The 27,158-nt window shown below is 49.9% G+C and overlaps 1 protein-coding gene across 1 annotated transcript in view; it reads right to left on the minus strand.

Moving 5' to 3' along the window:
* Positions 1–25,635, minus strand: part of ADCY5 (adenylate cyclase 5) — a 211,057-nt gene extending 185,422 nt beyond the window's left edge. Inside the window, exon 1 of the mRNA XM_032965498.2 lies at positions 22,983–25,635. Within this exon, the coding sequence (XP_032821389.1) occupies positions 22,983–23,966 (984 nt within the window). The 5' untranslated portion in view covers positions 23,967–25,635. The remainder of the gene's footprint in view (positions 1–22,982) is intronic.
* Positions 25,636–27,158: the final 1,523 nt, after the last annotated feature.

The following is a 27,158-nucleotide window of genomic DNA, read 5'->3' on the forward strand; positions in this document are numbered from 1 at the left end:
TGACGCATGCATTCGTACACACGGACTCTTCGGCGCGTAACCATTCACCTCCCGCCCCGTCGTCAAGATTCAATTCAACGGTAAATTATTCTTACTCTTCTGGCTCGTTTGTACAGTTCGCTTCGCTCGCTCGATATCACTCGCCTCTGCTGTAACTCCGCACAAAGCCGGCGCGCGATGACCCCTCTCCGTGGCTGACCAGCGTGGTGAAGTATGGCCAAGCAACTCCCACGACCGACGCGTTGTGGGGGAAGGGCTTCATCCACACCAGCGTGCGGATTGACCGAGGACTGTAAATTAATTTACTTTTGTACATAATCGATTATCACACACTTTATTCGATGACCCGTATCCTGAGCAAAGGAATTTAATTTAATTGATCAATCAATGCAGCGTTGCCTGCCTACTGCGCAGGGTACAACTGTGTTACTGTATCCAATATCGCTCCCTAACTGCAAGACTCATCGCTATAAATGTGGTGGCAAATGGCAGCTAATGACATCTCGCTGTGCCTCCTATAAAATCAGATCACCAGCACTAATAGCTTTTTGGAATAGGCCCGTTCCAATTCGCCATATAAAGTGGTTGACAAAAACCTAACTGTTAGGAACATGTGATCGCACCAGAAGCTTGCAATCACATGATAACAATAAAAACCACGACAATAACTATTATTGCGAGGCAATAAGGAAAAAAAAATCCATGGGTCAAATATAAGTTGACCAAATTAAAATAAGATGTTTGGAATTCTTTGAGGCTAAGTAGAACCACCTAACCCACTTTGGCGAGATGTTAACTACCTCGCCTGGTATGTAAGAAGTCGTAGTTTCGATCCCAACCCTGACGCCTGCTGTATATTTGGAGTTTGCGTAGTCTCTCTCCCCGTGGTCGCGTGGATTTTTCTCCGGGTCGTCCGGTTTTTCCCTCCACATTTAGAATCAACATCACGCGTTTAAGAGTATTTGGCTGCTATAAATGTTTACGCGCGGTAAGCCCACTTCGTTGAGCCGTCATTTGTGATGGATAGGTCACTTCTGAAAAAAAGAGCTGTACAGCTCAGTGGTCCTTACTTGGTAAAAGAAAAACTAAAGTTTAGTTTTAACATCAGTGGCGAGTGATTTCTGATCTAGTTTGGTGGGCTCCTCCTCCCCGCACCCCAACTTCGATTCCCTTTCACAAAATCCACACTGACCAAGGCCGTGAATTATGGTCACAAAATCCCATGGCCAACGTGGAATGGGGAGGGCCTTCATCCAACGATGAAACGAACAAGGGGTGGGGGGGGGTGTGGCAGATACACTGCAAAGTGTAATAATGCCTAGGTAAAGGAAGTCCGTTTTGCTGTCAGGTGACGCACCGTGGAAGTGGCTACGGGGGTTATTGCGATGATGGTGTATGGGGGATGGTGGGTGGGTGCCCCGCTGTTGTGTAAACTACAGCAGAGGTCACGATGCGTACGGTTCCCGCTGAGGTCAAAGCGCAGTCAGCAACAACCGACCAAGGACAGTGGGAACACGCATCCTGCAGAAGAAGAAGAATAAAAAAGGTTCCCTCGCCTACGAGACCCCGGGCGTGGATTGAGACGAGCACGAACGACACTGCTGGATGAGACCGCCACGCGTCGGAACCGGTCGAAGAGTCGCTGCTCGTTTTGAAACGACGCACTCCCAAAGCCCGTGGGGCCGATGGGTTGTGTACATAAAGTGATTTTACTCTTGTCTAACCCTCCCCCCACCCCCCTCTAAATCCTTAACAAGGCTGTTAGCAAGTAGCACCAATGTAGGGCCACCGCATGGCACACGATGGTGTGGGTGGCCAACACCACGCCCGGCCGCCTTTGTCTCCCGAGCGGCGATGTTTACTACATACGGCGCCAGGTACTCATTGAGGCCGAGTCTACCTAGGGGAGGCCCACGACCGGTTCAGATGATCGTCACTGTGGTGTTGGCCGTGAGCGGGTATCGAACCCGAGTCGCTGGGTTCGTAGCGCAATGTGCTAACCGCTACACTACCACGCACGCAGAGACACAGAGACACACACTCGGACACACACAGAGACACAGACACACACACGGACACACACAGAGACACAGACATACACACGGACACACACAGAGACACAGACACTCACATACACACGGACACACACACAGAGACACAGACACTCACACGGACAGACACGCGCATGAAATACGCGTGCACAACATCCGCAAAGAAACACCTTGCCAGGAACACAGAGGTACAGGGCCGTTAATAATGAGGGGTGTGGTTTGTGGGGGGAGATGCGGGGTGGTGGGGGAGGGTTAACGTGGAGTTGCAGCTTTTTGTGAGTGGGACTCTGGGTTAGGGTCAGGGCTAGGGTATTGACAAAGACAAAATTAGCTCAAGTTCCGGGTTGTGGTTAAAGTTTTGGCTACCACAGTAACGCAATGAGGGATTGGCTTGGGCTAGAATGTTATGCGTCGGGCTTCAGTTCAGTCTGTGTTAGCAGTGGGTTTAGCCCTAGGGTAACTTAACCGTAGAGAGTGAATGTTCACGTGCGAGTTCGCTCAGGATTAAAGGCGGAGTGGGGAGGCATTCCTCCAAGAGCGAATTGACAAAGGGCTGCAAATGTATTTATTAATAATTCCTTTATACAAATACTAGCTGTACTACCCGGCTTTGCCCGGGACTTGGATTCACGACGCCCGGCCGCCTTTGTCTCCCCAGTGGTGATGTTCACACACAACACACCAGTTACTTGTTTGAGGCTGAGTCAACCTAGGGGAGGCCCAGGACCGGTTAAAATAATCGTTACCGGTGGTGGCCGTGAGCGGGAATGGAACTCGGGTCGCCGGGTTCGTAGCGAAGTGCGCTAACCACTACACTACAATGCGTTACGCTTCCACACGCGCGGGTCACGTGACAGATTTGACATCACAGCTAATTTGCTGTGCAAAAAATAAATGCGTTATTGAGCTCCCCCCCAAATTTTTTTTTATTTTTATAATTTTTGCATGGTGTACAGTCTGGAAAGTACCCACATGGCAAATTTCCAGTGTGTTGCATGTCGGGAAGTACGCTAAACATTTTGAACAGATACACATTTTCACAATTTTTGCCTTATATATATGGAGATACATTCAGAATACATGTGCAGTATGCGATTCTCAGCATTCATACAACACTGAGACTCAATAATTATTTTCCATATAAATAACTAAAAAAACCGTGCCATTCATAGGACCAGGATTTAATTATCAACCCCATCAAAATGTATTTTTCTTTAAAAATATAAAACTTCACAGGAGACTATTTATACCACACACACACACGGACTATGTGTTCTGCACATCCCTCTACTTCAAAAAAGATTCCTCGTGCACTGGTCCGGTGAGATGCACATGCCCACCACCGGGACACGGCGCTTCTGCTTGACAAGACATTACTCGTTAAATCACCCTTGATTTACGGGCACAAGGCAGCTCCCACTCCACGAAAAAGAGATTTCAGCTGGTAACGTCGCAGACCGTTCCCCTGCCTTGCTTTTGAAAATCAAATGTGCGTCCCGTGTACTCGGGCGAGCATTCGGCGTAAATTCCGCACTCTCCCACCTCGAGCTAACCTTTAATCCTAGTCCCAACCCCAACATAAACTCGAACCCTTGTGGTAAACCCTATAATAACCCGAACCCCGACTCTTGCACGAACCCCTAATCCTAACCCCAACCCTAACCCGAACTCTGACCCCTTCACTAACCGCTAATGCTAACCCCAACGCTTTACCCCAAGTGCTAAATCCAATCACAATCCAACACCGAACCCAAGCATGAACCCATAATTCTGACCCCAACCCGAATCCATACTCGAACCCCCCTTGTACTAAACTATAAGACTATCCAAAAAGCTAACCTCAACCCTAAAAATAACCGCATTCCTCCAACTGACTCCAAACTTAACAATAACCCGAACCGTGAGTATTATCCACAGTCCCTACCCAATGACTAAAATGGAAATTATATCCCTTCACCTAACCGTCCCTACGTCCAATCGCTTTCGTGATTTCTTTAACTTCCCTACACTTTGCACTCCTGTTTTTTGCACTGTTTGTTGTTGTAACGGTCTGACCACGTGCCCCTAATTGGACATCTGTGAAAAAGAGCTTGACAGCTCATCGGATTCCTCCAGCATAAGTATTCTGATTCTGATACTCCCATCAACCTAACCCGAGCACTAGATGTATCCCGAAACCCAACTCTCTGCCACCCCCCCACCCTCACCACCACTTACATCCGCAGCCCCTTCTCTCCCTGATGTAAACACAGTCACAGGCACAACGCTGACAAGGTCATTCGCCCTTGGCCGAACACCAAACCTTCGGGTTTTTTTGTCTTCTCGCCATTGTTTACATCTCAGCGCCCGTTCGGGAATATTTGATTCTGTTCCATAAACGGCACCAACAAAAAAAACGCCAACGCATTGTCAACCGTGGGCCCACGGCGAACGAAAACTTTGTGCTGGGAGCGCCGCTGGTCGGTCGGCCTCTCATTAGCGAAAGCCTCTGTGCCATCATTACGCGTTAATGTAGGAACACACGGTCGAAGGGCGTGCGAGTATGTGTGTGTGGGTGGTGTGTGTGCGCGTGCGTTAATTGTGGAGAGTGGTGGTAGCCCGCTGCTCTACGAACCCAGCGACCCAAGTTCGATTCCCGTTCATAGCCAACGCCAGTAACGATTATCCAAACCGGTCCTGGGCCTCCCCTAGGTTGACTCAACCTCAAATGAGTACCTGGTGCGGTGTGTAAACATCGCCAGTCGGCAGACAAAGGCGGCTGGACCCATCCCTTGTGCGCTGTATTGGCATTCATATAGGTGCTTGCTAACAGCACTTGCCCCAAAAGTCTATTCAGGCTATACGAGGGATCTTTGTCTTTGTGTTAATTGTGCATTGCAGTGGTTTACGAACTACGTCATGAATCTTGCGGCCTGAATTTGATTCACCGATCACGGCTAACTCCAGATATCTGAACCGGTCCCTGGGTTCACCTTTGATCAACCCACACTGACGGGCATGGTGAAGTATGGTCAAACAACCCCCATGACCGGTGCTTTGACATCTGGTACATAATTGACAAAGGGATGTACATTTTCAATCTGGTACACAATTGACAGAGGTTCGTAGATTATACATCTGGTACACAATTGACAGAGGTCCGTAGATTATAAATCTGGTACACAATTGACAGAGGTCCGTAGATTATACATCTGGTACACAAAATTGACAAATGGCTGTACATTATACATCTGGTACAGAAAAGGCACAAGGCCCACAAGGATCGCGTGAAATCTCAAGGTCAACCGTATTTGGCATTAACATGCAGCCCTGTTGTCTAGGTGAGCTTTTCTAACAGCTGGGATCTTTGTTGTTTATTTACGTAGCAAAAGGTTTGCAAAGAATCGTGGCATCCCAATGTCACGTGCTGTCGGAAAGCAGCCTCGAGAAGGTGAAAGCTTTCTTTGTTTTACAGTCTGTCTCATGAACGTACAATTATGCGACGAAAAGCAGGAAGGTCCACAAATAGATCGCGGGATTCAAAGTCAATTGTGGGTAGCGTCGGCAAGCAACCTTGCGTTTAGGTCAAACGTGCTATTTTTTAAAGCTCAAATTATGATCATAAGCTTTGTTTACACAACAAAACGCAGAAGACCCGCGAGGGATTCTCGAAATTTCGGAGCCACTCATGCATAATGGCAGTAAGTTAATGACACGAGCTACCTGTCACAACATGTCTGAGGATGACGAGTAAATGTAATTAATGTGCAGGCAAATAACACATCTAATGACCCCTTGTATGCGCCGTATATCAGCTCGTGTGCAGGAGCTAGATGGATTGGTACACCGCCGGACTGTCAGAGATGGTGATGATTTGGAGAGGCCTTCATCCAGCAGTGAATTGACCATGGCTGGCGATAATGATGATGGTGGTGAAAATGTGTACAGGATGATGATGAGACAATGATGATGATGATGGCTATAATGATGCTCTATAAACACTTCCACACGAACATAAATATTCAACAAACTGTAAAAAAACAAGTTTCCCTGCACAACCTTGGACATCTGCGGACCGGGTTTACCTCCATTTACATATGGGGGGATTTGCTAACTCAGGCACAGAGATAATGACAGTCACCCGCTTTCCAAGTGCCAACCGTCTACATTATCTCCATCGTAAAATGTTCATTAAAGGCTGGATGGTAAAGGCCGGATATTGAGCGGTATTGCCACACGAGGAAAGGAAGGTTTCTCATTCCACCGGTGAACCCGTGGCTCTTAATGGCCCACAATGTTTGGAACAACTTTGCAAGCATCGTTGCTTCTTTGCTCAGATCCCCCCTTGCAAAGAGAGATGCGACGTTTGAACACACACCTAGCTGTCCACTGGGAGCTTTTAATGACACGGACGTCACAAAGGCCTTCTACAAAGAGTTTTATGGCTGGATCCCTGTTACACCTGCCCACCAATTAAGGCGGTGTATTAACAGAGATAACCGGTGTGCAAATCAACCAGAATGCACCAGATTTCATCGAGACCTCTGATAGTAATCATGCACGTACACATGTACGGCCATTTGGTCAATCCACTGCTGGAAGAGGGCATCGCCAATCCACGGCGATTTGCGGGGCGTTATTTGGCCAGACTTCGTCACGCTGGTATCAGCAATGGTTTTGGTGAAGGGTCGGGAGCATAGACGTGGGTGCAAAGTAACGTACAATAGCTGATTTTGCTGCGCAGAATGCAGCTGCTGACTACATAGCCCTGCAGCAGCTTTCTTTCACAGCGTACGTAGCAAGCCGTGCTAATTGGAGGTGTGGGGGAAGGAAAACGAACTAAACACAAAAAAGCAGCTCCAAAGAAATGAGTTTTCAACCTCGATTAAAAAATGCATCGCTCCAAGTGGTCTCTTAATATCACCTGTTTTTATGGATGGTGGTTGCCCATCCAATAACTATTCAGGCCTCGAACCTGCTTCGCTTCTGTGACTTGATGAGATTGAGCACTTTCAGGGGAAAACCTAGGTACCAACTCCATAACTGTATTATACGAGGCAGATATTGGAGCGTCACGCTATCATTGAGCTGAATGTAGACCCAGTCTCTCTAACACTCAAGCCAGGTATCAAATCTCTCTTTCCCCCCCTCCATCATTTGAGATAGGTGCCAGTCCATTGGCTGTAAAAAAAAATGGTTTAAATTCCATATGTGTATGTTGGGTCCCAGGTCTATCTCATCAGGTGTTGCTCACTTTAGCTGCCCCGGTGATAGAATGATGATGATGATGAGGCTGAGTGAACCCAATCGGGAATTTGAACTCATAAACTTACACCGAGGAGCCCTGCTACACAACCAATCAAGCTATAGTATATCCCTCACGTATTAATGTAGTAACAGCTGCCGTTCGCCACTAAGCGGTGGTGAAATCACCACCATGATTGTGCCAGGCTAGGTGCACTCTCAGGCCATCTCGTGTGGAAGGCTCGCTGCTGGCAGGAGGTCACAGGACAGACCCGGGTGCCATGGGCTGACTGACTGGGATGAATGGCAGATGCATCACCTGTGCTCCGTACTGTGCCACCTTGCTGCATTCCCCCCCCCCATCCCCCCATATATATCTATACACACACAGCATGCTGTTTATATATAAATACAAACTATGAACTATGCATAACCCTTTGTTATGCATAGTTATGTTCATGGAGGTATTTTGACCATACTTCACCATGCCGGTCAATGCAGGTTGATGAATGAGGAGTAGCATGGACCCCAGGACCAGTTCAGATATCATTCACCAATGATGTTAGCCTTGGTTGGGAATTGAACTTAGGTAATCAGGTCCTTAGCACAATCCACGTTGCCGCCACTTCCCCCACATATAAATAAAATAACAATTATTTAAATCCTACTCAAATAAAAAAAATTCTAATAAAGTTAAAGTAAACAATAATACATATATTTTAAACTCTAAATTACTCAACCTGACTCCACAACCCAATCACGTAAACATCACAAAAATGTGCAATTAAAACACTCTTAAATGCACGATTATTATTTACTTTGAAGGTTAATTTTAAGTAAATGACCTCGAATGGGTTCACGTGTAATCAGCCAACACGTGGAAGCCTCGCGGACCATTTATTGCGTTTAATTGCCCCTCTAATTAAGCTTGGCACTTCTGGGGTCACGCGAGGCACCAGCAACGCATCGCTCACAGCCGCAGGGGCATCATGGTGGCTAGGAGATGTTAACTACCTCACCTGGTATACAGGAGGTTGTGGGTTCAATCCTCACCCTGAAGTCTGCTGTATATTTGCAGTTTGCGTGTCTCTCTCCCCGTGGTCGTGTGGACTTTTCTCCGGGTCCTCTGTTTTTTCCCCTCCACATTAATAATCGACGTCACGCGTTTAGAGTATTTGGCTGCTTTAAATGTCCACGCGATAGGCCAATTCGTTTAGCTATTATTTGTGTCCAGGTCGTTTTTGAAAAAGAGCTGTACAGCTCAGTGGGCATTACCTGGTAAGATTAAGACTCATCTTTTATCAAGAGCGTATCCCTCTCTTGTCCTCATCCTTAAACCCTTCACCATCCCCCCCCCCTTCCCCTTCCTAACCGCGGCCCTCCCTTTCCATATCATCACCCTTCCTTGCCATCCCTTCCCCTCCCCAACACTCAAATCGCATCCCTTTTCCCCATTAGCCAATACTAATGTACCATTTTTAATTCTTTAAAAAATCCTAGATAAGATAAGAACATCAGTTTTTTTAAGTGTATAGTTTTAGTTTAGGAGTCCCCTTGTGCGAGTGAATTTTGGGAAAATCCGCGCGGAGTTTCTGGCTCGAGTGCCACATTGGTCACGGCCAGCGGTAGCGACAGCATTGAAAGAAATCCTGGGTCACCAATCGTGGCAGGGACGACAGCAAAGTCTTTCGCCTTCCACCTGAGCGTGGGGTTCAGACGAGGCCCACGATTATTGTTCATTTTACTGCCTCTCAAGACAAACTCCCGCAACACCCTCGCCAATAAAGCGTCGTAAACGTGATCAAACAGATGGGGCGGGGGGGGGGGTTAAATGAGTGGGACATACGTGTGCAGTGTGGACTAGGTCAGGTTCACGAGACGGGCATTGGAGTGGTGCCCAGACGTCATACGACAGAGGTGGAAGACCTGAAGCCAGACATTGGTGGTGGTAGTGGTGGTGATGATGCTTGGAAGAACGGTTTCCTGGAGGTCACATGCCAAGTGAACAACAGCCGAGGATCGAGCAACAGGAAGGTAAGCGATAGCGAGACGTGGTGGCATCAGCTGCATTCGTCAAGATGACCGTCAAAAACAAATGCCAATCTTGGTGCTCTAAAACGTTTCGCAGCACCCTTGTGCAATAAGTCCTCGATTCCGAGCTGACCTTTTCTCACCACATCTCTGTGATCCGTAAGACTGTCTATTTTCATCATCGCAAGATATCCCCATACATAGGGAAAGCTCTTCCTCACGCTGTCGCTGAAACTATGATCCATGCCTTCCTAATCCCCCCGGCTCGATATGATTGTAATTCTCCTTTGTACCGGTCTTCCCAAGTCTCACTCACCCACCATAGCCAATTTTTTTTTAAAAGCTGCTGCAAGGGTGCTTACTCATACCCGTAAACATCACCCATTTTACGTTCCCTTCATTCGCTCCCCATTCATTCTAGAATCAAGCATAAGCTCACCCATGTAATTTACAAGACGCTGCATGGTAGCCCCCTGCTTATCTCTCCGCCTACGTCCCTCGCCGAGCCCTCCATCGGGGAGGCTCGCGGCAACCCAAAAAATAAGGCGAAAAACCAGAGGCGCATGCATGTCTACTATTTAAGCATTAACTAAAACGATGTTTTTATTTTTTTATTTTACGAAGTAAGGCCCACTGAGCTGTGCAGTTCTTTATCGGAAGCGACCTGGCCACAAATGATAGCCCAACGAAGTGGCTTATCACGTGGAAATGGATATCAGCCAAATACTCAAAACGCACGTTGTTTCTAAATGCGGAGGCAAAAAACCCGAGGACCCTGGATAAAAAGCCACACGACCACGGGGAGAACATGCAAACTCCAAATATACAGGCATTAGAGTTCTGGATCGAACCCACGACCTCCTGTACACCAAGCGAGGTGGTTAGCATCTCGCCACTGCGGCGCTCAGTCTGGCCTGCATTCTCACCACGTGCACATTCGTCAAGCATGCTGCGTTCCACTGTTCATGTCTCAGTTAAAACTGTGGCCATTCGACTCGGCCTACTTTGATAAACAACCGATGTTATATTCTTGGTGCTTTCGGTAAAGTCACGTAGAAGGGAAACAATACAATGATAAAAATATAAAACAATATTATTTTATTGTTTCCCTTCCACGTGACTTTACCGAAAGAACCAAGAATATGAAGCCCTGCAGTCACGAAAGCTTTAAATCAAAATTTAAACAGCTGATGCTTTGAGGGTTTTATTTGGCTGAAACGGGTCCGAGTCAGCTGCCACTCTCCCAGCCAAAAGTGGCCACTCCCTGCCGTCTGAGGAGCTGTCCTTGCTCTGGGCTGGTGTGAGGAGCTGAGACTTCGACCTGTTCAGCACTTTAAATACCAAGTCACATATCCGTCAATTAATTTACTTTTCACAAACCCGTTGTACATTTAGTTGACGTCTGCACTTCGGAAACGTCGGTCACGAGTTCTTTCTCGGGGGACTGGCCGCTTGCTCTGACGTGTACTCGTGCGATTACTGTACAGTGCTTTGAGATGCGATTGTATGAATGACGCTCTATATATAAAAACATAACTTCTATAATATTATTAATATCAGTCACCCAGCATAAATCCCACATGCCAGAAACCCTGGAGCAATTGTCATCACCGCTGCATCACAAAACCTCGAGTCAGGGGGCGCCTGAGAGAAACCCACTCTCTGTCTCGGCACGGCGACCATCGCACGAACGATCGCTGTTGCCGCACGAAGTAGTCTGTCGCTATGGCGAGCGGACCAACGCAACACGGAGCTGCCACCACCGATTGCCGAGCGGTGCATCGATCTGTCGGCGAACCTGCACCAGTTCATCGACCACCCGGCCAGGCGGCTCAGCGGCAGAGCGAGCGGCTCGCAATCGGAAAGGCTGCGAGTTCGAATCCGTGGTAAGGGAGGTTCGCCAAGCCCGACATCACTCCGGAGTCACTCCGGGGTCTAGAAGTAGATAGTGTTTTGCCCTGTATGCATGTTGAAATTTTTGTTTCATCACCATACGTTGCCAACTCAGATAGACTCGCCCCCTCCCCCGCCCCCCCGCTGTCGTAGCAACATGGAATTTCCACAATCGACCCAACCACGTCATCGATTATATTAATTTCGGCATTACGACAGAGCGGTGACTCTTTTGAAGCCCGATGGGGTCAAATGCTCGGCGTGCTCAAGAGAAGTCAACGGGCTTGATTCTCCACGCGCCTTGCGCATTATCGACGGCGATAGGAGCGCCTCATCTGCCATGCAAGTGGGCGAAGAGATTCGTAACCACGTGGGGTCCCGTTAGCCAGGGCTCTTGCGGTGGCACCTTGGCTATGCACCCGGCGAGTTCCTGGCTCCCCGCTAACAACAGTGGCGAGCGAAATTTGGCCAGCGTGATGGTGAAGTATGGTATTAAATGCGCGAGTTCGAAAATAAGAATCCCTGACTGACAAGGGTACGTCGGTTGCCTTGAACGTTATTTAATTATAAATTATTTATCATGACAAAAGTTGCATTTTTGTTAGGGATTGATCTTGCCAGAGGCAATGTGGAATTTTGACCGCTGGCTTCGGGGCTGACAATTGACATGACCAACCACCCCACATTGCGACGGTTTGAATGTTGTCTTCACTGTAACCAAAATCCCCAATGTAGCTTAAAAGTCGTAAAGAAAAACTGCCATCGTGCATAGATCTTTGAACAATGCTGATCAACTCACTGCGGGTCTACCGCTCACGTTGCTGGGTGGACAGAGGCAGGGTGAGGGGGCGGCGGGAGACATCTCTCCTTCACTACTGCCAACACGGTGCCCGACCCCCATTTTTGTGAGGTTTGCCGGAGCGATGGGACGGAATTTTCTCGCGCCGTTCGAGGCGTGGCAAGGTTTACGCAGAATTTACGTCGCATGCAGGTCTTTCGCTCCAAGGTCACAATGCCACGAGTGTTTTGATGCATTAGCTCTTTATTTTGCATCGTACGCCTCAAGACGGGAGCTAAAACAGGCACGCCAGTGAGGGCCTTATTGTCCCGTGACAAATAGGTTGCGTCTGTTTGTCTGCGCGTACGTGCGTGCGAGTGTTTTTTTAGAACTCTTTTTTTCTGGAAGCATATATTATCATTATTATCTGCACTCGGTCGAGTGTAACTCCGGTTTCCACCCCACATTGAGAGGAGACCGATGGATTGCCACTCACCTGCCCTTGCCCCAGAGTCGCGGTGGGAACTTGGTGTACACAAGCCAAGTGCCCGACCGTAAAACCTTAGCGGCCCAAGCAGTCCAAGTACGAGCTCAAATCAAGATCTGAAGAAAAGTAGAAACGTCAACTTCTGTGAACTCGATTGTTTTAATAGTAATCGCTCCCACGTGGCAGCGTCCGTCTCTTGTCGACATCGTTTTTTCAGTTCCCTACATTTGTCTCATCTCTCTTCTCTCATTTCGCTATGCCTCCATCCTTTGGTCCGCATTTCTCTCACCTTGCCACATCTCCACATCTCCTGTCAATACCTCTTAGATATATCTCACGAGGAGGAGTTGATGAACTGAAAGGTGGGAATTTAAAAATGTACTTTCTGCTCAGGGCACCCCCAATGAATGGGCCAGCACCACCACTGCCCCAGTTCGAAGGTTCGGTGCTTGACGCCACCATCAGAATGAAAAGTGTGCCACTGCTCACATAAGTCATGCGTGGCACTCGGCATCAATGGCAGCCCGGAGCCCGTAGTGTAAGCTCCACATTACCAAGCCGGGACCCAGTCTCGCAATAGGGTGAACAATGTTCGCTTCCCACAAAACAGTACTCATTTTAGTGACCCCCCCCCCACCACAGGTGCAAAGAGCCAAGTCGACTCCCAAACGGGATTTTAACTCAAAGCCTTCCAGTTTGTAGGGCAACCACTATTGACTTCTCACATTTAGGTACTAATTGTTGTGACCCCCACCCACCCCACGGGAATTATGGGCTGAGTTGGTCCCTCCCCCAATCGGGATTTGAACTTTGCGGCCGTTCACATTCCCTGAGGAACAAAACTTCTGCTCTGAGTGTGCTCTGGCAGTTTATAAATAAACCTTGTTTTTCTTCTCTTAGTTTCAGCAGCATTACCGCATTGTCACCCGACTAAATGTTGATGAATGGCATCACATGAACGTGTACAAATTGGGGGTTGTGGGGTTTTTCCCTTTAAAAAAAATTTCTGGTGAAAGATGAGTTAGCCAAAAAAAGCACTTCATGTGAACATTTTCCCCGAGAAAAGTGGTAAACAGCAGTTGCCGCTCCGCGCATCTTTCCGTAAATATCTCAAACAGATCCCACTTTGAGATGCCTCTTATATGAGCATGTTGCTACCAGCGGCGTGGTTAACGAGTGTGCAGGCGGTGGAATCGCATCCGAGGCTACCCAGGCCGGGTCACGGGTTAAGGGGTGGGTGGGGGTAGGTAGGGAGGGAGAGTGGATGGTGGGAATTTGGACCATGGTGGTAGGGCAGTCACATTTCATTCCTTGCATCAGGGCCCACACGCAAACCACGCTACGCCACTAAACGGGGCGAGTCATCTCTGCAGTGCCCCCCATGAGCCCCCCATGAGCCTGTAATGTAAATTCCACATTCATATGGCGTGGACCAGTCTCTCCATAGGACAACCACCGTTGACTTGTATTGACCTCAGACGAACAATAACGCTGAGAGAAACTCAAGTGCCTGGAGAATACCCAGGCCTGTAAATTCTGAAACCTCCTTACTGCCTTTTTGGAGGTGCCACCTCAATAAGCCTTTTACACAAGTGTACCTATCCCAGAACAATGCATGCATGCATGTTGAACTTATTTCGCACCGTATGTAGCCAACCGTGCTAATCGGAGGTGCCGGGGGAAGGACAGCAAACTAAACACCACAAGCAGTTCTAAAGAAATGAGTTTTCAATCTAATTTTCTTAGTGCATAGCTCCGGTGGCTTCCTTATGTCGGGAGGGCGTTCCAGACGGCCGCAGAATCCACCAAACCCCTGTCTCAAGAGTCGCTTGGTTCGCGAGTGCCGCGCGCACTATCGCGAGCACACGTGGCAGAACGTAAACACGCCGACACTTGCGATACACAGAGCGCGGCCTGAAACAGAGAAGTTTGGCAGTTGCAATGTCACGTGACTCCGGTGGCGTCCGCATAAAAGAATAGATTTAGACTCACAGAAGAGTGGGCCCCAATGCATGAACATTGCCTGACAAGGACAGATGCTGCCCTTAGAAAGATTTAGCACAAAGCATCTCACACAGACACAGCACTTTCGCCTTCATGCGTTTGTATGGCGGTCTGCGTGGGGTGGGCGAGTGGTGGCGACGTGGTTAGTGCACTGCGCTTCAAACCCGGCGACCTGAGTTCGTTTCACAACCATGGCAAACAATCAGTGGCGATTATCTGAACTGGTCCTGGCCTCTCCAAAGGTGGTCAGGCATGGTGATGGCCACCCACCCCCTCGTGTACCAAGCCAGCCTTCGTAAGGTGTTGCCCCAATAGTCTGTTAAGGCTATACGGGGGATCGTTGTCTTTGTGTGTATCACTGCAACGTCTCTTTTGTTGTGTATTGTACAAACTAAACTATGTTTTTATTTTACCAGGTAAGGCCCACTGAGCTATGTAGCTCTTTTTCCGAAGCGACCTGACCACAAATGATAGCTCAACAAAGTGACTTATCGCGTGGAAATGTATAGCAGCCAAATCGTCTAAATGCGAGGGGAAAACCAGTGACACGGGGAAAAGTCCATGCAATCACGGGGAGAGAGACATGCAAACTCCAAATATATGGGTGTCAGGGTCAGGATTGAACCCACGACCATCCTGCATGCCAGGCGAGGGAGTTAGCATCTCAACATACCACCGTGGCTATAATACCAGGCCTGATGGGAAGAGGCATAAAGGGGCCACAATCGCTCCGAGCCCCCCAAACTCCGGGGAACCCCCACCCCCTCTAAGATTACAAGCAGATATATCAGTTGTTTCTTTCCGATTGCAGTATACACTGCGCTAATTGTGTACTGCAATTCGGTCCCTATTATACCCTGTTCAGAATTGCAAACTAATATATGGACTGCATTCCTGTACTGTATGCGTAAATAACACGCCGTCCATGTGATATATACGCAGTTCACATTACGGTATACACTTGTGAAAAATATGACAGTATACAATACCGTACATATATTTCTATAATACATATTAAATGTAGGGTAGGTACATGGCAATGTGATGGGTTTTTTTGGATCAATCTCGGCAAACCTACGGTGCTGTATTTCATTGGCGAAATAATATATCGACCGAGTGTCTATCGGTCTATCCCAAACAAAGTAAAAAAATGTGCGTAGCATTGCGCTTCGGTAAATATCATAACACTCGCGACCATCAGGGTCTTAGCAACAGCAGCCGTTCGCTCACATTCCCAACTAAGCCGCGGCTATTTGGTGGTGATGCTACCCCTTGCTGCGGTGCTAGTGGTGCACAAGCACAAATAACAATCAACACATTGTTTAACTTATGACTACATCACCCCCCCCACCCACCCAGGTATTCGCTCCTGATGGGCTAGTCGCCTGATGAGGCTGGCTCTTGTAATCACCCAGCGAAACGTCACGGGACTCGAATTGTAAATGTTGTAGGTTTACTCCCCTATTTGACACGTTTCGTTGACGTAACAAACCTAGCTAATTGGCTGTGTTGCGTAGCGGCGGGTTTAACGATATTTATATTTACGCGATCTAACACAACAACAACAACAACGGTGGTCTTAAAGGGGAAAACAAAACATATAATAGCGACGTTTCGGACAATGGCCCTTCTTCACAGCACATTCACAATTCAGTGTCAAATGTAGTGTTCTCAAACACTGCACCTATTACTTTCGTCAACATTCGGGAGGTTGGTGGTGGGCGTGGTGGTGGCGGTGAAGGGGGGTTTCCGAGTCCTCGTTGCGAGATTTGATGACGACCTGAGGGCCCCGAGTAGAATCCGCAGCGCCGTGGCAGTGGTCAGCAAAAACCTCGTCGACAAAAACCCCATTACGGTATCTTCCCCTACCCCACCACCACCCCCCCACACCCCCTCTCTCGCTCCCCATTCTCACCATCATCCCCGCCGTCGCAGCCCACACGTGCAACACGCAGATCGCGTTCACTGATGAATGCTCAAGGTGCAACTCTTCCAACGCGCGTGGCTTGCTTCACATTCGGACATCGCGCGCGTGCGGGCGCGCGTGGCATTGCGCGTCGCTGGCTTCGTCGAATGCCCCCCCTCTTTCCCCATGAATGGACCGTTGGCATTAAAACAAAACGCCCACAATACAATGGACCAATGTTTTGCTTGCAAGCGCTCTCGTACGCGTGTGTGTATGTTGAACTTTTTTCGCACCGTACGTAAGCCAACCTCGCTAACCGGAGGTGCGGTTCTTAATAGGTGCTCTCCAACAGCACCTACTCACCAACAGTTTAATGTGGGTGATTGAGCCATCATCATACATGTTTTTTTTTTACTTACATTGCCCCTTGCATGCAGTGCAATGGGCTGGCCAGGTTCAGGCCTGGTGCTGTTAGCGAGCACCACTTAAGGAAGCCCACGTTAGCGGTGGTGGGGGATAGGGGGAGGGGAGAGGGAGGAGTTCTCGCACGTGCTTGCTTGGCTGCCTTTGTCTCTCCCAGTATTGGTGATGTTGGCAGCGCGTGCCACCGACACTACACGTGGCGCTATCTTCGGGCTAAACAAGGGGTCGAAGAGCCATTTTTTTAATCCGGTAAAAAACCTTCAATATTTCAAGAGCCGCAGTGCGTGTAAATAACATCACGAAGCAGTCCTCAATGAGCCGCATGAGCTGCAGGTTTGCCGACCCCCTGGGCTAAGCCGACATAGCAGTGGCAATGTCCGGCATACAACCAGTTGCCACTGACAGTGGGGATCAGGGAGTTGAACTCAAGAATAAGGGATTTAAATCCCTCCATAAAAGGCAGCAGAGCAAGAGAGCGTGTATATCGTACGAAAGTTCAATGAGACCCGGAGCGACATCAGATCTTTTGAGGGATGATACAAGATGTGTTGCACCCAAATATCAGTACAAAGGATATCCAGTTTTACAACAACAAAAAACCTCACAAATGCACCAGATCTCTTCTGACCGTGGAAGCTAATCAGGCTTTGATCCTGGATAGTGCTTGGATGGATGGTCACCACGCATACCAGGTGTTATATGCTGTGAAACTACGTGGTGGGAAAGCAGCGGGCTAGTAAAGTAAAATCCTTTATTATACGTCTATACTCCCTGCCTTTACTTCACCACACTATCCAGCATGGTGAAGTATGGTCAAATAACCCCCATGTCAGACTGGCCCACGGGGGAGGCCCTAGTGCAGGAGTCAATAGATCATGGCGGTCAAAGATGATGATTAATATACAATTTACCAAATATTCAGCAGCTTTCACGGACTACAACAAATCTTTAAGATTTCTCCATGATTCTGAATGGGTTTTCTCCGGGCATTCCAACTTTCTTCCACACGAGATTTGAGCGTCGCGCTCGGCAGTGAAACCTCCAACAAACATGATTCGGCCAAGCATCCAAAGCAGGAGGCTAATTCTGCGCAAAAAAAAAGACACGGGCATGAGACTCGTCACCATATGAACCACCTCACATTGCAAGGACCACTCTTAAAGCTAACGACTCTCATAGGCGCTTTGTCACTTGCGGCCAAATGTCGAATGCCAGAGTCCGCAAGGATTGCGCGCATCGATCGATAAACCCACGCTACTAAAGGGACCCTTTATAACAATAAACACCGCTCCCCCCAAGCACAAACATTAATACCCCTTATCACAGACGAATGACATACCGCCGGGCGCAAGCGCTGTTAGCGAGCGCCTATTAAATTCAGGATCGCACGGCACACGACAGCGTTTCCAGGCTGTGTGGTGGAGACGGTGTGAACACGTGCAGGCGCTTGTTAAGCGATCTTGTTGAGAATTCCTGGTAAAAAGGTCAATAAATAGACCCCCTTGTTAGATCGGTGATGTCCATATGAAGGTCAAAACCGGACCAAAGTATGATTATTTAAACGTAACCTTGCTGGGATAATATTACTATGGAAAGCCAATAGGCTAATGGAATAAAATAAATATATATTTTATTTAATGTAGAAACACAGACCTGCTGATGTCCACACCTCACACCAGGTGATCATTTAAGGCCGAAAAGATTGAAAGCAAGTCTCAGATAAAACACAAATCACAGCCAGGATTTCAACCCAGGTACGAGGTAAGCTAAACGTTGCGTCACTGCTACTCTTCACCCTACAACACAAACACAAAGATCCCTCAGTCTTACAGAATGTCGGGGCAAGTACTGTTAGTGAGCAGCTTTTAAGACTGGCACAACACACAATGGGGTGATGTTTCCCATGCCATGCCCAGCAGCCTTTGTCTCTCCATTCTGTTTTCACATTGTACAGATACTCATTTAAGTTTAAGTTGACATAGGGCAGGTTTTGAAACCACTTGGCCAGTGATGTTAGCCGATGCTGGGAATCCAAGTTGTGTCACCGGGTTTGCGGTGCAGTGTACAAACCACTATGCCACCACTCCCCGAAACAACACACTCGGCGATCTCCGTTTAACCTGGATAAGCTGACGACTCGGAGCTGGCGGTGTTCACGAACACCTATTAATAAGGCTGGCACAGCACCACGCTCGCCCATCCGTCTGCATTCTCCCAAGCGGCGAGCACGGACAGTCACACGTTGTACACACTTTAAGCAGAGTCAACCAAAGGGAGGCTCTCAGGCAAGGTCAAGACGCGCGTTTGACATTGTTGATGTTACATCACGACCAGGAATCAGACCCCGGGGTGGCATTGCCTAAGAGCCACCTCCCAACGCAGACGGACGCACACACAAAATTCGTGCGCGCAAAAGATGGGCATCTCTCGATTGACCTTGTAGGGTGGCGACGAGCAACGCAGACGATTCAGTGGGCCACACGAGCGGCCCTCCTTCACCTCGGTGGGCCAGGAGCTCGACACGGTGCATGTGCGCTAATCATGACCCCACGCGAGAGACACTGAGACCAGGTGCCCACGGGACGCATGAGGTCCGTGGGACCGAGGTTTCCCACCGCTGTTGTAGAGTCTGCGCTCGCACCAACAAGGGCAACGGCCACCAATTGCCACTGAGTTGTGGAGACGTCATCACGGCCAAAGCGCTTGTGCCAGGCTGGGTGAACTTTCGAGGGCGAGTGTGTCAAGACTCACCGGGAGGTCACAGGACAGACCCAGGCGTTATAGGTAACTGATGTGATGGGCAGGTGCGCCATCTGTGCTCTCCACTGTGCCACCAATGCAATTGAGTTGGGGAGGGAGGAAAGCCCAGCACACATACATACAAAGACATATACAAAGACCTCCCGTATAGCCTTTACAGACTGTTGGAACAAGTGCTGTTAGCGAGCACCTACGAAGGCCGGCATGGCACGCGAGGGGGTGGGTGGCCAACACCACGTCCGGCCGCCTTTGTCTCCCTAGTGGCATTGTTTACTACACACCGCACCAGGTACTCATTTGATGCTGAGTCGACCAAGGCGAGGCCCACCACCGGTTCAGATAATCGTCACTGGGTGTTGGCCGTGAGCGGGAATCGAACCCGGGTAGCCAGGTTCATAGCGCAGCGCGCTAACCGCTCCCCACAAACAGACGAACACACACACACACTGCAAACACAACTAGCCAGTGCTCGGTTAATGGTAAATCTGACACGGCCAAAGTCTGGGCCATTTACACGGTGAAAAGCGACTAAATAACTGCAGGGGACAACCAATTTGCAAAAACCTTAATCATTAATTCATAGCTGGGACTTCTGTATTCTGAGCGTGTGTGAATATGTGGGCGTGTGTGTATGTGCTTGCTAATAGTATTTGCCCCCAAAGTCTGTTAAAGGTATATGGGGGATCCTTAACTGTGTGTGTGAAAGTTGGCATTGCCGGCACCCTTTAATTATATTGCAACGTAACTCAATGGTCAAACTCTGTCCCTTCGTTATGCGCACACTCACGTGCAGAAAATGCGGGGCCCGATTTGTTTCCGAACCGCGTGCGCTTTTGAGTTGTGCTTGTTTCCCCGATCTCTATCTGCGTTCACGTGCACAACGATTCTGTTGCACCTCGACACGTGCCCGATGATCGCCAAACAAATGCCCCGCGTGGCTTCGAGAGCACCGATTCAAATGTTATTGTTGACACGCGCACATGGTCACGAACCGCACGCGTCAGTGGGGAGCAGTGGCGTAGCTGCGTTACGAACCCGGCGACCCGAGTTCGATTGCCGCTCACGGCCAACGCCGGTGACGATGATCTCAACCGGGGTTCTGGGCCTCCCCTAGGGTCGACTCAGTGTCAAATGAGTACCCGGTGCGGTGTGTAAAAATATCGCCACTGGGGAGACAACGGCGGTCGGCCGTGGGTGTCTGGCCACTCACCCCCTCGTGCGTCGTTCCACCCTTTGTAGGTGCTCGCTAACAGCACTTGCCCCAACAGTCTGTTAAGGGGATCTTTGTCTCTGTTTATATGCAAGTGTCCCACCTAACTTAAAGAGCTCCGATGCAAGTGCAGAGAGCGAGAGCTCACGTGTGTGCGCGCGTGTAAATATGTCCTAGATCCCAGGCTAGACAGTGGGATGTATCTAGCATTCCAGAAAGGTACACATACGCGCACACGCGGAGCAAGTGAGCGAGCGAGCTGCGTTACACGCTGTGGCGTTGTTGTGAAAACAAAATGGGGACCCACAAAAAAAGCGATTGTCACATTCAGGCCACGCGATGTACCACGGCCATCAACAACATCCTCCGATCGGACCGGGATTTGTTGTTGTTGTTTTTGTTGCACACACACACACGTGTGTGGGTGCACGCAGGAAATATTATAGCTACAGTACCTGCTAAAAGTGCCCAAACATGTTCTGCGTGGACTCCGTTCAAGCACTTGTTATCCATGTCTGGCGGTATAATTTAGCTGGCGAATGTGTAAAGCCGAGAGATGTTTTAAGTGGCAGGCTGCTTCGAATTTGACATCGTATCTGCTTTCCGGATAAAATGCATGCCTCTGTTCACCACGTCGTGGGTTTTCGCGACCAATATTATCTATCAAAGGTTTTTGGGTTAGATCGCGTAAATATAAATGTGTCGTTGAGCCTGCCACCACCCGACGTGGTCAATTGGTAAGGTTTGCCAGGACCGGGTTCAGATAATCGTCACTGGTGTTGCATTCACAGGACTCGGCAGACAAGCGGCCGAGTTGATTCCCGTTCTACGACGGGACTTGAACTCATCCTCCCAATTTAGATTCGCTTCCGCTAATCAGGGTTTTCAAAATTAAAACTCATTGCGCATTGCGCTGTGATAATTCTGGCTCATAAAGGCGTGCATTTGTTCACAAAATAACACTGCAAGTGCCAAAATAGTCAACAATACACGTCCGAGGGGCCGTTCACTGAGGAGATGGAATGACGAAGTTTGTTAGCACGCAGGTGCTAGTTGGATTGTTACGTTGCAAGTGGCCGGTGGCTTGGGGAGGCCTTCATGCAGCAGTGGATCGACCACGGCTGATTACAATTAATGACGCAACTGTACCCGTGATGCGCTTTTAAATTAAACCGGCGAACAGAAAATCTGACAGGATGATAAAGAGCACGTGGGATCATGCAAAACAACAAGCCCCCAGCGAAGAATGCCTCGATCTCTCGTGGAAGCGGATCTCCTTCCCATATATGATAAAGAATCTCAAATATCAGTGCCCCCTCACCTGCATAAATAAATGACGGCGAATTGATGTGCGTTTTTTTGGCCAATGTCACCTCGCCTGGCAGCTGCGAACCAACGATGCTGGGAATCCATGAGTATCAAGTTTTTTTTTAGTTTTTTTCCTGTTCACATTATTAAATAAAGCGTGACCTTAGCCGCATCCAGAGATGATCTTGCACTGTAGTATGACGCTACCGAGCCATTGCGCCAAACGTGACGACGACGGTGTGCATGTGTTGTGTGTGTGTGTAGAGCGGCGTGTGGTGAGATGTCAATTCCCTACGCAGTGGCACAAAAACGTTTTAAACGGTCTAAGACTTGCAATTAAAACGTCGGGGGAGGAAAAAGAAACCACACACACACATGCACACACTAAAACACATTCGTGCAATAGCAAAAAAATATATATTAAAAACCTTTCAACTACGTGGGAAAGCTTTGCTAAGACCCACGCATAATTGTTTTAAAGAGGGCCTTGCTGAGGAAGTTTGGCGAAAGAAAAACCTTTCAAAATTGGCCCAACATTCCGAAGTGGATATAAGCAAAAGTGCATTCCGTTTTAGTCCATCAGCCTATTGGCTTTCCAGACCAATATATCAAGCAGCACTTGTATACAGCAAGCAAACTCTGGACTGGTTTCAAGCTTCTGGGTCGCATTTGCAGATGTCAAATGCTGGGAGATTACCTTGATGGTTATTGGCAAGAGCGCTCTGTATAGAATATGGGGACCCTGTTCAACGCAAGCAAAAAAATCATTTGTGTGCGGTATTCCAAAGCAGCACTTTTCTGAAACGGAGCCTTCATAATCACGGAAGCATTTCTGGTTAATGATCTTAAAAATATTACGTTTTTGGGTTTTTTGATGAATCAGTGACCGCCAACCGTCGACCACCCACCTGCTTCCACAGGTACACGTCGTGGCTGTTCTTCTTCCACGAGATGACCATGTGCGCCGTGGACAGCGCGATGCCGCTAATGACGGCCGCCCTCATGCGCACGGGCAGCAGCGTGTAGATCATGTACACGAAGAACACGGTCCACCAGATGCCGTCGGACGCGCTGCGCGGGCTCACGCTCACCACCGACATGGCCTCGATGACTCCGATGGCGAGGATCACCGTGTAGCACACGAGCCACATGTGGTCCTGGTGGAAGCCGTTCCGGTTGCAGAGGACCATGAGCAGCAGGAAGGCGCCGATCGAGATCGCGAGCACCAGCACGTAGGCCAGGTCGTACTTGCCCGCCAGGCAGTGGAAGGTGAGCATGACGCTGCACACGAGGACCAGCAGCCCCATCAGCATGGTCAGGCTGCTCTGGTTGAGCCGGAAGAAGTACCTTTGGTAGAGGCGCTCCAGCTTCTCGGGCTGGAACTTCTTGGAGCGGAACACCTGCAGGACGCTCGTCCAGCAGCTGGCGCCGTCCCCGGGCCTCGCGTTGTCCAGCGAGGCCACGTCGAGGGCGTCCATGTCGCCGAGCACGGCGCCGCCGCCGCCGCGAGCGTCGTCGCCTCGCTCCTCCAGGCCCAGCTCCACGGACTTGGGCCGCACGCCGTGCCTCCCGCGGCCCGGTTCGTCCTGCCACGCTGGCTTGGAGCGCACGGATCTCTGCTGCTGCTGGTTGTGGTGGTGATGGTGGTGGTGATGGGAGGACGTGCCACCGCCGCCGCCGCGTCGCCAGCGGCTCTTCTTGTGCTCCAGCCTGGCGTGGTCGATGCCGTTGTACTTGGTGTCCATGACGGCGATGCCGTTCTTCTCTTCTTCGGGCCAGGCGCGTCGGGTGCTCTGCTCTTGAGGAGGAGGAGGAGGCCGAGGGGTGGAGGAGGTGGCTGCGTGCGGAGCGTGCGCGGTGCTCGGAGGGCTCACACTGTTAGGGCGGGACATGGTGCTGACCGTGCTTGCATCGCAACCCCCCCCCACACACACACACAATCCCCCCGGGGCCTCAGACCGCCACCGGCCCTAAAGCCATGGAAGCCACTCCCGATCGTGTCCACTTTGTCCACCGATCCCCAAGGCAAACTTCACGCCCGCCCGCCCGCCCGCTCGCCCACCACTGCCACCACCACCAATCGACGCGGCCTCAAACCAAGCTGTGTGCCACCGGCGGATCGGTGTTCGTCACGACCACCGCCGGCCTTTAAACAAAACAGAAATTTCACGTAGCCCGGACTTCTCGCCAGTACGTGCCACCCTCTCCTCCTCAACGGGACGGATCGACAGGACGCGCGTTGAGACTGGAGTGGAAGAGACGGGAGCGAATTTCTCCCTCGGATCGCCTGGATCCTCCCCCCCCCCACCTCGCTCGCTGCAACGTTGTTGTGGACCTCAGGGCCGACGGTGCATCCCCTCCTCGATGACTGTCAACGGGATGACGTTCACCCAAATCCTCTCCACCGCCATCCTCCTTCGCGCCCGAGTCGCGACGTCAGTGAGGTTGAGAATACGCGACCGGTGGCACGACGAAGAGGCGACAGGCGGTGGGTAGAGGTTGGGGGCGCCGTGGGGGGATTTAAAGGAGCAGTGTAGGAGGGCAAACGACGACACAAGCGAGAATGAAATCACCACGGCGCTCTCTTTAATTAACGGCGAACCGGACGAGAGCTGCCTTCGGCGAGACGAGGAGCGAGGAGGAGGAATGGCCGGCCGGAGGCCTCTCGCCGATGTTCGGTCTCTAAATGTACAGAGCGGTGGCCGCTGAATTCACTCACGGGGGAAGAAGCGGTGTGGATGGAACCTCATCGCCGCCGCACGTTCAAATCGTCTCGCGCGACGCGTCCGCTGGGCCCCCTCCTCTCGGTTCGACTCCCGGCGCTTGTCTCCTCCTCGTGTCCCCCCCCAAAACTGCGGATGGGCGCCAGCAGTGGATAGAGAATGCCTCGCCGGCGGGTGCTCAGCGATGCTGCGTTGGTGCTGCGCGGAGCGCGTGTCTAGGCTGTGGAATGACGGCTGGTCGCTCCGCTCATTGTTGCGTCCCGTGGATCTATCTCGCTCCTCTCTCCGTGTGTCTTCTGTCTTGTCCGTCTGTGTGTGTCCGTGTCCTCTCTCTGTCTGTCTGTGCATATGCGCCTGTCTCTCTCGCCCTAACGTGCGACAGCGTCTGCCGCTCGCTCTGGTCTCGATGCGTCTGTGTTGCAACGTAGCCGCTCTCTCGTCTATCTCCTCGTCTCTCTCATCATCGTCATCATGATCACCCTTTATCGCTCTCTCTCTCCCTGTCCCTCTACTCGTGCCCGTATTTCTCTCCCTCCTGTTTCCTCTCTCACTCTCTCCCTCTCTTCTCCGTGTGTGCGTGCCGTCTCTCTCTCTGTCTCTGTAATAGAAGCGGTCTCCCAATGAGGGTTTAAAAAAAAGAACGCACACGCGCAGGAAGGAGACTCACACGGAGAGACACGCGCGTACGGCAGGCAGACGCAAGCCTATTCTATGTAAATGAAGAATCTGCCGAGCATCGCACAGGACAAAGACCAGAAAGAGGCGATTTAGTCTACCCCGTCTACAGACGCGCAACACAACCTCTCATCCCTCGCCGTCCGTGGTACAGCCACTCAACCCGCCCGCCCCACGCAGCCCAAGCCAGCCACCTAACCCCCTCCTCCTCTTTGCCTGCCTCCATCACACATCACCCGCCAAACGCACCTCCCCCACCCCCATCGCTCTCCTCCTCCCTCATCCGTGCCTGTCTCTCTTCTCCTGTGCGCACGACAATGCCCGCTCATGGACACTGCGAATATAAAGACCCTCTCGCCCCCCGTGTAGCCTTAAACGTTTGGGGCAAGTGCTGTTAGCGAGCACCTACGAAGACCGGCGCGGCACACGAGGTTGTTGTGGTGGGTGGCCAGCACCACGCCCGGCCGCCTTTGTCTCCCCCGAGTGGCGATGTTTACACACCGCACCAGGTACTCATTTGATGCAGTCGACCAAGGGGAGGCCCAGGACCGGTTCAGATAATCATCACTGGTGTTTGCCTTGAGCGGGAATCGGAACTGACATCTCCGGGTTCACAGCGCGCTTACCACTGCGCCACCGCTCCCGCTACTAATACGGCACCAACACGTGCATCTTGGGTGATTTGATGCACCAATAATCTATTCGTAAATCGGTAACCACTTTGTGGAAAGTCAACAGTGGGTTGTGGTATGGATGATGAGACTACGTCGTGTCTCAATGTCTCGCCCCGTAAGACAAAACGTGAAACTTACATTGGATCGTTTCCACTCGTAGGGCATGGTTAGCCCCAAACTTGCAGATGGCTTAAAGTGTTGCACTAAACACAAACATATAGCTTCTTCACCGGTGAACCAAGTAATTCGCCTCCCGTGGAAGAGTGTGACACTGAATACGATTGAATGCGACTTAAGCTCCCTCCGCTGGTTGCTATAATTAATGTATGTGCTATTCATTACGGCCAGTGTGAACGACACATTATTAAACTTGCGACTTTGCGTGGTTTATATACAATGGTCCAATGTTGAATACCAATGAAGCATTATGATAAATGCATTTGATCTAATAGTATATTTGAAGCTTTCGTGACTGCAAGGATTCATACTCTTTGGTTTTTTTCGGTAAAGTCACGTACTGTAGGTAAAAAAATAAATGAAAACTAAATTAAATCACGACGTTTCGGGCGCAACACAAGCGTCCTTCATGTGGAGACAACGTAGCGAAAGCACAAACGCATTTTATCTAGTCTAATAATGGATAACTGTACAATGTAAGCATGAGACTTTATCCGGTCTACTTGATTAATCGTTGACAATTTCACGCATACACATCTATTGTCTTCAATCAGGCAATTTTTTTTTTATTAACCATGAGTACTGTAAGCCTTTCAAAGGTTAAATGGCAGTGATAACATTATGTGCTGAGAATAGCATTTAATGCACGTATTATGCATGTAAATGCATTACCATTGCATTCATTATTACTGTAGCGCATGTTACTGTATTATAATAGATCTGATCGCAGTATCGCTGAATGTTCACGCGAGAATCTGTATGGCTGTGCTCATAATCGCAGGTGACACGTCCATGAGTCCAGACGGAGTTGAACGGGATACGTATTTCACTTTGT

This window comes from Petromyzon marinus, chromosome 34 (genome assembly GCF_048934315.1).
Source record: "Petromyzon marinus isolate PM22_M1 ecotype Great Lakes invasive population chromosome 34, UKy_Petmar_22M1.pri1.0, whole genome shotgun sequence".
NCBI lineage: Eukaryota > Metazoa > Chordata > Hyperoartia > Petromyzontiformes > Petromyzontidae > Petromyzon > Petromyzon marinus.